The sequence below is a fragment of the Lethenteron reissneri genome, chromosome 3 (genome assembly GCF_015708825.2).
Source record: "Lethenteron reissneri isolate LAM-NWPU_2019-01 chromosome 3, ASM1570882v1, whole genome shotgun sequence".
NCBI lineage: Eukaryota > Metazoa > Chordata > Hyperoartia > Petromyzontiformes > Petromyzontidae > Lethenteron > Lethenteron reissneri.
In genome coordinates, this window is record NC_083781.1 from 13,083,749 (window position 1) to 13,097,584 (window position 13,836).

Below are 13,836 nucleotides of genomic sequence, written 5' to 3' on the forward strand. Positions count from 1 at the left end.
TTAAGCGAAAATGGTCAACACAACACATCACTTGTTTAATTTACGCTATGAGACCTCCTTTACCAGTGGCAAAATATTTAATATATGTAACCTTGGCATTGTCACGGTTACACATATCAATACAAGTGTTCTGTAGCTGCACCTTCAAGGCTACCAATTCTACCATGGAATGACTTCAAATGAAATAACACATTTCAACTCGAGTAACAGTAGCCGAGAGAACAATGCATTTACAAAGCTCCTTGGATGGTTCAACGCACGCCTGCTACATGCCATTTAACATGTAAACATTGACAAGTTACGGGACCATTCGACTTTGCTCATGACTAATGGGCGTGGGTTGCGATGCCGTCGGGGGGGCTTCACATTTCAGCTGGGGTCTGCCTGTGGCTCGCTGACCAAGATAATATTTCGGCAGCCGCCACACCGCACCCAGTATATACCTCTTGCCATGGCTGCAGGTCGCGTGCCAGCTCCTGGTCTACCGCGATACAGAAAACATTGAGAGAAATGAAGGTCCTGGATGCAGTAGAGTGGCAACGGTGGATGAGGAGGAGGGTGACGCCAGGGAGCGATGCGAATGTCGCCCTAGTAGGTGCCGTTGGCGTGCATATCGCGAGTCATGTCATGCTTGTCACTGACGCGCGCCTGCAGCAGCATGTGCTCCACGACCCCCACGCGCACGTTCATGTGCTCCGTCTCCTGCTTGAGGCGGGTGAGGGCCTGCTTGATGCGCACCAGGGGCCCTGTCCCAACAGAAACCGCACGCGCCGCTTTGCGTTACGGGGAGCAGTTCACGTGGCTGGGAGGGGGGGGGGGGCTACCTTGGCCTACTCGGTGCACGGTTGGCACTGCATCGTTCGGTTTGTTTGGCACCATGTCCAACGTTTTGCTCCACGTGCTGGGAGCTTCTGCAGGAACAGTGCTCTCCTATCGGCAATGGTGACAACCCCATGCATCGCGTGCACACTTGGGACAGTCTTGCTCCGGGCGACTTGAGCATCTACGGGTAGCAGCTTCGGCTCATGGGTAACAGGTAATCATCCAAACCAAGGACGCTTGGATGCCCTCTCGGATGTGAGCAGCAATATATGTGGATTCCATTCCACACGACCTCACAACGCATGTGCGGCATGCTTGTTCACAGTAAGTAAATGTTCACCAGCGCAAACGCTGCATTTGTAGTGGTGGAAGCGGGTCTAACCCGATAACGTCACATCGGTCTGCTCCCTACGGGCCTTCACAACATGCCAGGAGGGGTTACCAGCCCTGCACACAAGGTCCCTGACTGGTGGGCAGAGGGGAGTTGTGAGTCCAAGACCAGGCGGGTGCACAGTCAAGCACAAACCGAGCGTCTGTGTGGTACTGCACTGGCCATCGTGAAGCTCAAGGCGGTGGACGGTGATGTCGGGGAAGAAATGGTCCACCGCTTGGCCGATTTCTTAAGTAGAGGTTGCGTATATGCATGCAACACCATGTATACATGTACACACAGCTATGCGTGCAGCAATAAACTATCCACACTCACCTCCATCAGTCATGCTGCTTCCTCTTTCCTCCATGTCTTGTTTCACCTTTTCGAGCTCTTCTGTGATCTAAATTGTGAAAACACGCACTTATTTAATGTTGTGTTTAAAGTATAAATGAGCATAGAATACAAAATGGAGGTTCTTCAATGGCACACCGAAACATTCAATATTCTTCGGCTTATTCTGATACTGTATCTAAATCTCAATCGTTTATATAAATAGATTAAACTTACCACTGGACAACACAAGACCAGCACCACTCACTCATGACTCTTACATTACTAACACTGCCCATGCTGATCACTCGTCATACACACCACTCATGCCACTTGATATCAACTCTCACCTTTCACACAAACATCTCCACTATGTCGTCACTAAGCCACCCCTCAACAGGTTCCACCCAATCACTTCCCCCCCCCCCCGCTCTTTCACCCCTCTCACCCATCTTGGCAAAATGACAATCTGATAACGTATTTCAGTTAATTTGATGGTTAGCGACGGCTATCAACGAGCAGGCGTTCTGAATTGCTGACTCTGGTTCGGAAAGGTTCAATTACGATGCTTGCCATCCATTTAGAAATTGCGTGCGGGAAGTTCTGAGCATTGCAACGCACACCTTAGCATTTGTGAGCGAGTGAGCGTGCGTGCGTGTCCGTGCGTGCGTGCGTGCGTATCCATGAGCGTGCATTTTCGTGTGAGCGAGCGAGCGTGCGTGTCCGTACGTGCGTGTCCGTGAGCGTGCGTGTTCGTGCGTGTTCGTGCGTGTTCGTGCGTGTTCGTGCGTGTTCGTGCGTGTTCGTGCGTTTTCGTGATTGAGCGTGCGTTTTCGTGTGAGCGAGCGAGCGTGCGTGCGTGTCCGTGAGCGTGCGTGTTCGCGTAAGCGTTCGCGTAAGCAAAGGTGAATGGACAATGTTTGTCTCGCAAACCTCGGCAAGCGTCTGCGCTCGTTCGGTCACCCCTCCACTGCCCTGCCGGTACTGATCCTTGACCTGAAAGCAACAGCACCGTGTCACTGCCACTGTGAAACCATCGTCATTTGCAGCAAGTTTCACTCTCGCCTCTCATATGTATATTTCCACGTGCCCTTTCAGCAATCCCGCTGCTGTATGGCGGCCTTCCCACGCCATGCGAGTCGCGGGAGTTACCTGGCCGTATTTCATCATGCTGGTTAGCGCGAGTTGGTGAAGGCGGAGAGAGCATGAGATGCGGACGCACAGTGCAGTACAACAATGGATTTGCTGCGCTGCCCTTTGCTGCCCTTTGCTGCTCAGCGTCGCCCCGCAAAAGCCGACGGCATCCGCTCGATGCACGGCAGTGGCCCCATCCAGGCTTAATTCTACTTGGGTTCTGAGATTCCTTAAAGGCTGAACAAAAAATTCAGCTTCCCGCTCGGCATGGAAGGTTTGCAGTCAATTGGAATGCACATCGCAATCATCGCCTCTTCTTCGCAATCACCGCCTCCTTCTACGAAGAACTTGGCAGGATCCTGCTGACAAGGAGTCGTGAGACGACTATCCTGGGTGAACGAGCGTACGAATTTTAATCGGCAACGTAATGCGAGTGCCCTGCTGTCATACCGCCTCCGGTTCTAACATTGTTGCTCCAAGTGCACCTTCACATTTAGTAAACACGTAAACCTTCTTAATCCCAAGTTGTATCTTCCATTCGCCGTTTGGTTAAATGTTGCATTGGATTACCTTCTGTAAGAATGAAAACAACTGTTTCGGACTGGCATCACCGTTAATCTGGAACAAGCATTGGAGCTATGCACTTTTAAATCTAGATTGAAAAAGTAATTTCTTTAGAACTGTATTTTGCGTTCAGTTTGTTGTCCTTCCCCTGCACCTTAGCTAAGTAGGGTGCGAAAGAAGTTCACACGTACATACATGAACGCTGGGTCTGGCATGAGTGCCAGGGCTGGTAGTGTAAGTTGATTAGGGGGATGGATGTCCTTGCCTGCGCCAGCTGCTGCTGCAGTGTTTGTCAAGGGGGTAGTGCCCAGGACTTTTTCAGACATTACTTTCCAATGATGTCAGCCGTGGCCAGGATTCGAACTTAAGTTTGCCGGGTCCAATTGCGCAGGGCGCCACCGCCCCGACGAGCGCATTACTCAGTACCCGGCACTGGCAGCAGCAGCAGAAGTTGGTTTTCGGGACGTTTCGAACGACTCCCCGGAGATCCACTGAACTGACAACATTCAGGGTGGCGAATCCATTCCAGCACCGTTCTTCTTGACACAGCCATGAATGGTAAGCACCTCTAGCCGCCAGAAGGGTAACGTGAACTCATCGCACATCTCACACCTCCGATTAGCACGGTTGGCTGCGTACGGTGCGAAAGAAGTCCAACAGACGTACGAACATTAACACTGGGGCTGGCATGAGTGCCGGGGCTGGTGGTGTAAGTTGATGAGGAGGAGGGGGGAGGGGCCTTCCTTGCCTGCGCCAGCTGCTGCTGCACGGTGCGGTACTGCTGGATGAGACCCTCGAGCTGTGCGTTCATGTACTTCTCACGGCTCGAGATTTTCTCCAGAGTCCGAGACATCTCCTCTTGCAGTCGCTCCAGCTGACCCTGAGATGTCGAGACAAAAAACAAAGATCCCCAGCGTAGCCTTAACATACTGTCGGGGCAAGTGCTGTTAGCGAGCAGCACCTATGAAGGCCGGCCCAGTACATGAGGTAGTCGGTGGTCAGCACCACGCCCAGCCACCTTTGTCTCCCCAGTGGTGATGTTTACACACTGCACCAGGTACTCATTTGAGGCTGAATCGACCTAGGGGAGGAGGCCCAGGACCGGTTCAGATAATTAATCGTCACTGGTGGTGACCGTGAGCGGGAATCGAACTCGGATCACCAGGTTCATAGCGCAGTGCGCTAACCACTACACTACCGATAGAGAGACACACACATGCACAGATTCACTTACAAACGCACCAGCACATGTACCAACAATTATTCCTCAACACATGTACACGGACATAAAAACCCGTGCATTTAAGCCAACAATAATATTAATTACAGCCCTTTATTAATACACTGCTCGATGTCATGTCATTCATGAGGATTGTTTGACCTTACTTCACCATGCTGGTCATATCAGCAGGTTGATCAGGGTGTGCATGCTCAGGACTGGTTCAGACATCACTTGCCACTGATGTTAACTGTGGTCAAGAATCAAACTCTGCTCTCCGAGTTATTAGCGGAGTGCACAGACCACTGCCACCACTGCTCCACGCATCTGCAAATCCATACATGTTGAGTACACAACATACAAAAGTGGGTCACTGCCTGTACACACCAATTCCCACACACATCAGTATATTGACTGCACCATTGATCGTTTTCGTAGATACAACAATGTTAGTATCAAGTCAGGTTGTGTAACTTCAGAATGTGTGTGTTGTGTGTGCGCACGCCTGTGTGTCTAGACGCAAGCGCGTACATAAACAAAACAAACCTTGCTGTCCAGAAGTGCCGAATCGATTCCCTGACGATGTTGGTGCATCTGCTCAATATGAGATCGCCAGTCCTAAGGGTGGACACGATCAGGCATAGATCACTCTCAGGGTAGCCTTGTTCCCAAGTCGACCTGCCAATTGTGTAACTGCAGAACACACGTGGTTCATTCAAAATATATGGTGATATGTAGCAACGCTCGGTGGACTTATTAGGAACCCGCTGGAGGTAGGCACGTTTAAATCTCGATTAAAAATGTATTTCTTGCTTTTTGTGTTTAGTTTGCAGCTTTTCCCCCGCACCTCCGATGAGCACGGTTGGCTACGTACGGTGCGAAAGAAGTTCAACACGCAGTCAACAATCACGTTTTTTACTCCATTAAGCCACCTGGATGTCTAAAGCCTGTGCCCTGGCCCCCAGATGCTGCCCTGGTGGTTGCTGCCCCAGCTATCCCTGGGGATTTTTAGTGAAAGCTCCCAGACACCCCCTGACACTGCCCTGTTGCTTGTCGATACAATACTGGCTGGTCCGGGTGCACCCCTTGGCTCGCTGTTATGTATATATGTTGAACTTCTTTCGCACCCAAAGTTGGCAACAGGGGGAAGCACAACAAACTAAACACAAAAATCAGTCCTCAAGAAATGAGTTTTCAATTTGGATTTAGAAGTGTACAGCTCCAGGGGCTTCCTATTGGAAGAGCGTTCCAGACGGCCGCAGAAGCGCATCTGAAAGCGCGCGATTTGTTCGACGCGTTAGACAAAAGCCGCTGCTGCGTGGATAACCGCAAACAGAAGGGTTTTGAGGGTGGGCCCCGGTCGCTTCGTCCGAGGCTGTCCTCTCTCCCGTGTTTCCCTGCCCCGATTGCCCCCCCACCCCCCCCACCGGCCTTTCTATCCCAACATGAAGCGTCTGGAGACGCGGTCGCATTCAGGCGCCGCGCGCGTCGAATTTCTCATCGTGTTGAGAGGGAGTTAAAACCTTGTGGTCGCTGCGCACGGTGACCCGCAGCTGAGGGAGGATGCGCTCCAGCTCCAGGCTCCACGCTGCTGCATCGGTCTGAGACTCCAGGACGTCGGCCCCAGGTGTCTCCTGTCCGTCGCCAAACCGCCACAACCGCCCAACGTCATTACACAGCAACAAACTTGATTTACAATTGTAATTGGTAATTTGAAAGTTTGAAAACTGCTATTCAAAGGCTTCCACCACCCGACATGGCCAAACAGTAAAAAATGTGTCACGTTTTTCAAAGGACAAAATAATTCACTTCTTTGTCCTTTGAAAAACGTGACACATTTTTTACTGTTTGGCCGTGTCGGGTGATGGAGGGTTACGACACATTTATAAATAACGCGATCTGACCCAAAAACCTATATTATGAATAATATTGGTCACAAAAGCCTACGTGTTAAATTAATCAAAGGCTATTTTTTGTATTTACTTAGGAATGTATCGTCATGTATATATGTCACGTTGACATCCTTTCGTCAATACACTGCTCGATGAAGGCTTCTGCATTGATGGTCATTGGGGTTTGTTTGACCATACTTCACCACGCTGGTCAGTATGTTTTGGTGAAGGGTGGGGCCCAGGACTGGTTTATAAATCACTCACCAATGATGTTAGCTATGGCTGGGAATCAAGCTCAGGTCACTGGGTTCATGGCGCAGTGTGTGCCACCGCGCCACCCCACGCATATTACAGACGTCATGGAAGGGCATATTTGTGGATGTTGTGACCAGAACAACACCTGTCTGCGAATTGTCTCCCCAGTGATGATATGCACAAATCACACCAGATACCTACTTAAGGCTCAGCTGCCCTCAGAGAGGCACAGGATAGATCTGTACACCACTTTCCACAGTGGACATCTGGGAAAAAGATCTTCAGAGCTCATCGGATTCCTACAGTCTAAATACAAATTCTGATTCTGGTAAAAGATATGCAGGCTGGCAAACACGCGACATTGCACAGAGTGTTGTTAGGAGAGCTGCACACACACATACCTGTTTCTTGCTCCGAATCTTGTCCAAGTCGAGCAAGTTTTCATCCTCCTCCTCATCTTCATAATCATCGACATTCCCCTGTTGTACACAGGCATTATTAACATCACTCAATTAACATGAACATGGACCGCACTTTTACAAATCCCCTGCTGGCTGAGGGCTTCTCCACGGCGTGCGGCGAACAGAATTATTCGGAAAGATACACACACACACACCCCGGCGCTTTCTTCCACTTTATCAAGAGTGAGCTCGGAGTCATCAATCACGATCGCCTCATCTTCCTGCACCTCCTCTGGATACAGCGGCCTGTGGGGGTGAGACAAGAATAAGGTGGTCCACTCTTATGATAAATAGAACTACGAACGATTTCATAGGTTTTGGCCTAAACCTGAACAAGAAAATATCGACAATTTAATTAAATCTTTCTTGTAGCCAGATAATCATCCACGGAACAACAAATCTCTTTTGCAGGAGAGAGACTCACGGACAAAAATTAAATCAAGGCATATTTTGCATTCGAATAAGCTGACCAAGCACAGGACGACTAACAACAGTTGCTTCACTAATGAGATGTTCACTTCGCAGTGAGTTTACATGGAATATGATGAAGAGATGAGCCGGAGTAGCTGAAGCTGACCGCGCCGAAACTAAATAGATTTCCCCAATTTTATCCCAATTATGGGAATCGTATCAACGTCACGTCATGGGACAGAATCAGCTCGGATCTCTCACCGAGCAGTGTAAGTTGTTGTTGTGTCAGAGTTGGGCACACAGAAGTCGATAGCACAGAGCCACCTGCGAAGCCCCTTCAAGTGACCTCTGGTCTACACAGCGGCTGATTCCACTTGGAACAGAATTTAATACAATTGTGCATTTTAAGATTGGTTTTGTGCACAGTGGTAATATGGCTGCGTGTAACATAGCAAAGCACAGTACATTTGCCATGCGAAGTTGCTGTGCGTCAGTGCGGCCTCTGCCAACCGATCCAGGGTGTAGCATACGAGCTCCCCACAGCCCGTCTTGAGCCGCGACGGAGGGAAATCCACCGCAGCTCCCTATAAACGCACACAAGAACACCGCAGCATAAATACATGATGTACGTTCACATGCAATTCTGCCACGGGAATCATGACATGAGACAAACATTTTTGGTGTTTCCATAACTTCCACATATTGTCAGAGAATGATTCCAGAAGGGTGACTGTGACCATTTTACAATGTGTGTGAATGCAACCCTTTTGTGCTGCTTATTTCTATTTATCGGTATTCAAACGTGACAGTAATATGTTGGAAAGTACAGTTAAGTGCTTATGCGTAAATAATATCATAATTTAGACATTGTTGGATGAAGGCCTCTATAATCCCGTGTCAGTAATGGGAGTTGTTAAATCATAATTCACCACATTGGTCAACGTGGGTTGGTGAAGGGTTCGAGGCCCAGCACTGGTTCAGTTAGTCGTGGCCAGCAAATCAAGCGCAGGTCACCGGTGCCGTAGTGTCGTGCAGCAACCACCGTGCATGCTACCCCTGAAACCCCATGATTAAGCGTCAATTAATGACATGTAGATTTGAAGCTTTCGTGACTGCAGGAATCCATACTCTTTGGTTCTTTCGGTAAAGTCACGTAGGTATAAGGTTTGAAAAACCTTTAAAACAGTCTGCATCAGCAGCAGGCCATGCTTTCCCACCTGATGACGGACGCTTGTGTTGCGCCCGAAACTTCGTGATTTATTTTATTTTTATACCTACGTGACTTTACCGAAAGAACCAAAGAGTATAGTAATGACATGTAATAATTAACATGCACAAATGAAATGACATGGCGCGGGGAGGCCTTCATCCGGCAATGGATCGATAAATGCCTTCTAATTATTGTTACCATCATCGTTATCCAAGGCATGCGTGTGGTTACCGTGTTCCGCAGCTCTGTGAGGATGCGCGCCAGCGTGGCGTTGGGGTCATCGTGCTCGTGTGGCGCTTCGAAGGGCCGTCCTGCCTGATTGATCAGCCAGCTGGCTAGTGATGCAAATGCATGGAACTGCTCGCCTGGATTAGTGGCCAATGCAAAGTAATGCCTGGGAAATGACAAAACAGCACAGCTTATAATTGACGTGTAAAATTAAAAACAAATTAAACCAAGGACTGAAATTGTAATGGAGAATTTATTGTGTCTGTTCTGCTTGTAAGAGAATGGCTCACTGCATACTTTTGGAGAGAAATGCACCAAGTAGTAACCAGTGGCACCCCGAAAGTGTTCCATTCCAATGTTTCACAACTCCAGTCCTCGTGACCACCCAAAGTCCACCTTTTCGTGATTTCCAGTCTTTTCTACTCATCCAAATTAAGCCACTGCACACACTGCATGCATCGGATTGTTGGTAATCATGGAAAGGTGTACAATTTGGCGTTACGAGGACTGAAGTTGGGAATCACTGTTCTATACCACATGCGCCCATCCTCTATACCCCATGCAATGCCCGTTTGTTCCTCCCTCCAACAGTCGTACGGTTTGAATATTACTGATAACGCAAGACAATTCTTCTTCCACCTCCAACCCAGCTTATAAATATGCTAAATTCCTCTTGATATGCAAATTATTTTGTCAAGGCGCTCTTCCCCCCTCCAACCCAGCTTAAAAAGACGCTCCAAGCCTGGGGTTGTCATTCAGACTCTTTCTTCTCGACAGACCTGTTCTTCACCTGAGGACGGCTGCTTGCGTTGTGGCCGAAACGTCGTGAGAATTATTTTATTATGTTTTATTTTTATTATTTTATTACTTCCCTTCTACGTGACTTTACCGAAAGAACCAAGAAGATGAATTCAGTTTTGATTTATACGGCATCTAAATAAAACCGCATTTAAGACGCTGCACAAAATAGTAGAACATGCGCAGTAGGGAGACAACTAAAATTGGGAGGTATATACAGCAAAATGACAAGTTGGACACTTAATAAATCTATCCGATTAAAACTTGACATAATGGGTGGCAGCAAGGAGTAAGACAATGTGCAACGTCACTAAATATGCTGACATGTCTGTGTGCCTTGCCTGGAGAGAGGCTTCATGTTGTGTTGTTTGAGGAAAGTCTCTTCGTATCGAAGGAGCTTCAGTTTATCGCCGAGTTCCTCCATCGTGAGGAACGCCTGATGTGCGGTCCCTGGTCCATGCTCACTCTCCGTCTCGTCCATCTGCGCGAGACACAAAGCATCTTTCCACTGGCCTCTGTGGGCTGCGCGGTCAGCTGACCAGTGCCACACATACATGTTCGGATGAGTGTTTGTTTTTGACTTGTGGATGACAAACCAGGTTTCAAAACCAGCTCTGGGATAATTTGAGATATTACCTCATCCATTCAATCGAGGGACAAAGTGTGCAGCACCTTAATTACATTTAATTAAGGCGACTCCCTCGGTCGATATACAAGCAGCTTGGTAGATTATGCAAGCAGGAAGCTGTGTACAAGAGCTCAGCAGACTGGGTCACAAGCAGGACTTGAGAGAACTTGCTGCTGCTGCTCAAGTGCAAAGGCGTGGAGGGGGGGGGGACCTGACCGTTCAATTGATTGCAAGCGACTGAATTGTTTATATGTGGACATCTGTGCAACCAGAAAAGTCAACATATAAGCAGGCAATTAAGTTGATCGTTTATACGGCGCAAGATGATCCGGCTTCTAACATGATCCGGCGGTCCCGGGCCGATCCGGCAAAACCTCTCCACCAGTCCGTCGATCGGCACCATGCAGCGTGACAAAACAAAGCAGCTATGCTTGATTTCAGTGTTAAATATTATGTACGGTACATTATACACTACATACAACTTAAACAATGAAAATACTGCACGTGTATATACATAAGCCCATGCAGAGTCGTCAAAATTGGAGTGGTAAGTACGGTAAAGTAACTTTTTAAAGGAGGATACGTGTTTATTTTTGTCCATTTATGCCAATTTAACATAGTAAACACATTGAAAAGGGGAAAAAAACCACCTAAAAACATGTCATCCAAGAATGTAAAAAATAAGCTATTTTAAACTATGATGATGTAGTGATTATCCGACGTTTTTGTTAAATTAGGCGCTTCCTCCTTCCCCCCCCAAAGCCGCTGGACAACCGATGATCTCTGTAAGTTGCCCAACTGATCGCTCTGGCGTGTATCCACCTTAAAAGGACACTGCCTGAATTTTCCGAACAAGACGACACAGCTGCTGGGAGAACAGCGTAGGGACATCACGACCTTGCATGGCTCGCAAACCGAGTGGCGGGGCTGCTTCGACATTCTCAACCGGGTGACAGCGAGGAGGAGAGCCTCGTGGGCTGTTCTACAAACAAGGCGGGTGAATGGAGGTGCTGAAGCAGCCACCAGAGAGGAGGATGGGGGGGTAATAGCAGGCCTGAACAGTCACCTTTAGCAGAGGGGATTATACTGGTAGGGACCTCCTGGTTACACCAGTCCACAGGGGATTATTGTGTCCGTCCGTCGTGCAGGGAGGGTGGAGAGGGGCTGGGTGGGGAGGGTGGGGCTGGGTGGGGGTGGGAGGGGTGGGGCTGGGTGGGGCTGGGTGAGGGAAGGGAGGGGTGGGTCTGGGTGGGGAGGGGCTGGTCACCCCGTGGTGCCCTTATAAAACTCAACGTTTAACCTACTCACGCCGGCTTGTGCCCGCCCTCACAGTCGGGCATATTTGCGGAATACACCACGCCGCCGTTGACCCTGGCCATTGACCGAGCAACCCAACGTTCCTACCAGCTCCCTCCGCAGGAATGTGTTTTGTGAGAGAGTAGCGAGCAAAACCACCCTCCTCACCACGGAGCGCCTGGTGGTAGTGGTGTGTGTAGATTAAGAGTGAGCGCGAGAGAATTCTGGCCACCGGTTGCTTGTGGTTTTATTTAAAAGAGCGATAAACCCGCAGCGAAGGGCCTTGGCTATCGCTCGGCTGCCTAAACTTCTGCAAGGGTCACAATGAGCAGGAGTCGCCCCTCGACGGCGTTCAACGTCCACGTTGAACGTTCACCGCGAGAGCCTTTCGAAGGAACGGGCGGCCAGCCCTGTCACACAATCATGGACCGCCTTGCCAACTCACGGCCACCAGCGGAGGGGAACGCAGCCCAAAGGCCCGAACCCACAATAGACTCAAATAAATAACCAAACCGCTGTCACACAACAACAACAAAAACCCCAATAACAATTCGAAGTCTTCAGATTTTTATCTCCAAATATATTAAAGGCAAAGTTGTGATTATATGTGTCTGTTAAAAATGTTTAGCGTACTTCCCGACATGCAACAAACTGGAAATTTGCCATGTGGGTACTTTCCAGACTGTACACCATGCAAACATTTTTAAAATGCACTTTTTTTTTTATTTTTGTGGGGGGGGGGGGGAGGTCAATAATGCAGTTATTTTTTGCACAGCAAGTGAGCTGTGACGTCCATTCCCGCTCACGGCCACCACCGGTGACGATTATTTCAACCGCTCCTGGGCCTCCCCTAGGTCGACTCAGCCTCAAACGAGTAACTGCTGCGGTGTGTGAACATCGCCACTGGGGAGACAAAGGCGGCCGGGCGTGCTGCTGTCACCCACCCCCTCGAGATTGGGTCACAACTACAAGAGAAAATCCGTCGTGTTTTTGGGGATGGGTTGACCATTTAAATCAGTGCTCGTTTCAGAATCAGCATCTTTGTTTAGACTGCTGGAGGAGGAATCCGATGAGCTATGAAGCTCTTTTTCACAGAAGTCCAGTGGGGGGCGGGTCAGCGAGTTACAGCAGCAAACAATAAAAAAAGGATTTGAAGTTTTCGTGACTGCAAGGATCCATACTCTTTGGTTATTTCGGTAAAGTCACGTAGGTGAAAATAATAAAAATAACTAAATTAAATCACGACGTTTGTATACTTCAGCGATAGTTTTTGCTGATGACGGACGCTTGTGTTGCGCCCGAAACGTCGTGATTTAATTTAGTTTGTTATTTTCACCGACGTGACTTTACCGAAAGAACCAAAGAGTAATAAAAAAATGAGTGCAAAATAGAGAAAAGAAGATAAGCAAGTCACTAAATATAAAGCACGGGGAAGACAACAAAAACAATAAAACCAATAAAACAATAAACCAGTGCCAGCCCACGGCAACACTCAGCCCGTCAATAGCTGCGACATTAACCCTCGTGGCCACTCCACTGCTGGATGAAGGCCTCTCCCCCACGCCGAGCCGCTCGTCGGGGCTGTTGGGCCATACTTCCCCACGCCGGTGATCAGTGCACACGGGTGGAGGTGAACGGGTGAAGGTGCCAGGGGTCGACTCCGACATCATTCAGCCACTGAAGTTAGAAGTCGTCCAGAATTCTACCCACAGGTTTCATCGCCTTCTCGAAGCAGTGCCCACCGCTGTACCACGAACAAAACGAGCCACCGAGCTATCTGTAAATTGCTTAGAACACCGCGCAACTAATAATGGATCATTTTAATCTTTGTGATCATTTAAATTGTTGTAATAATTGTAATCGTTGCACTCGCTTTCATTTGCCCACAACGATAACGCCACTGGCTAGTCGAGGCAGAGCCACCGGCGTACGCGACTCGGCAGAGAGAGAGAGAGCGATGAGGAGGGGTATGGGGGAGGAGGAACCTGTGTTTGGTTCGCGATGAACGTGTTGGCGACGTCGCGTGTGAGACCAAGAGAGAGAACGAGAGAGAAAAAGCGATTAAGCCGTGAAAACAACCAGCTCCCTACCTCTTGCCGCCTCCCGCTGCTGCTGCTAGGCCGCGTTGCCGTGGAGACGGCGGGCGCCGTAGCCACGTGACCCGAGGGCGGCTCTCACACTCACCCACGTGACTTGTCGCGACACGTGGGTGCCC

The 13,836-nt window shown here is 49.1% G+C and overlaps 1 protein-coding gene across 1 annotated transcript; it reads right to left on the minus strand.

Moving 5' to 3' along the window:
* Nucleotides 1-450: 450 nt before the first annotated feature.
* LOC133347027 (intraflagellar transport protein 57 homolog) lies at nucleotides 451-13,786 on the minus strand. Its single transcript, XM_061558918.1, has 12 exons — nucleotides 13,712-13,786; nucleotides 10,039-10,178; nucleotides 8,903-9,065; nucleotides 7,927-8,045; nucleotides 7,206-7,296; nucleotides 6,991-7,068; nucleotides 5,966-6,076; nucleotides 4,989-5,060; nucleotides 3,972-4,103; nucleotides 2,459-2,521; nucleotides 1,529-1,595; nucleotides 451-746 (listed from the first exon to the last, which is right to left on the minus strand). Exons 2-12 carry the CDS (start codon nucleotides 10,176-10,178, stop codon nucleotides 589-591), a joined length of 1,194 nt encoding a protein of 397 aa, XP_061414902.1. The 5' UTR covers nucleotides 13,712-13,786; the 3' UTR covers nucleotides 451-588.
* Nucleotides 13,787-13,836: the final 50 nt, after the last annotated feature.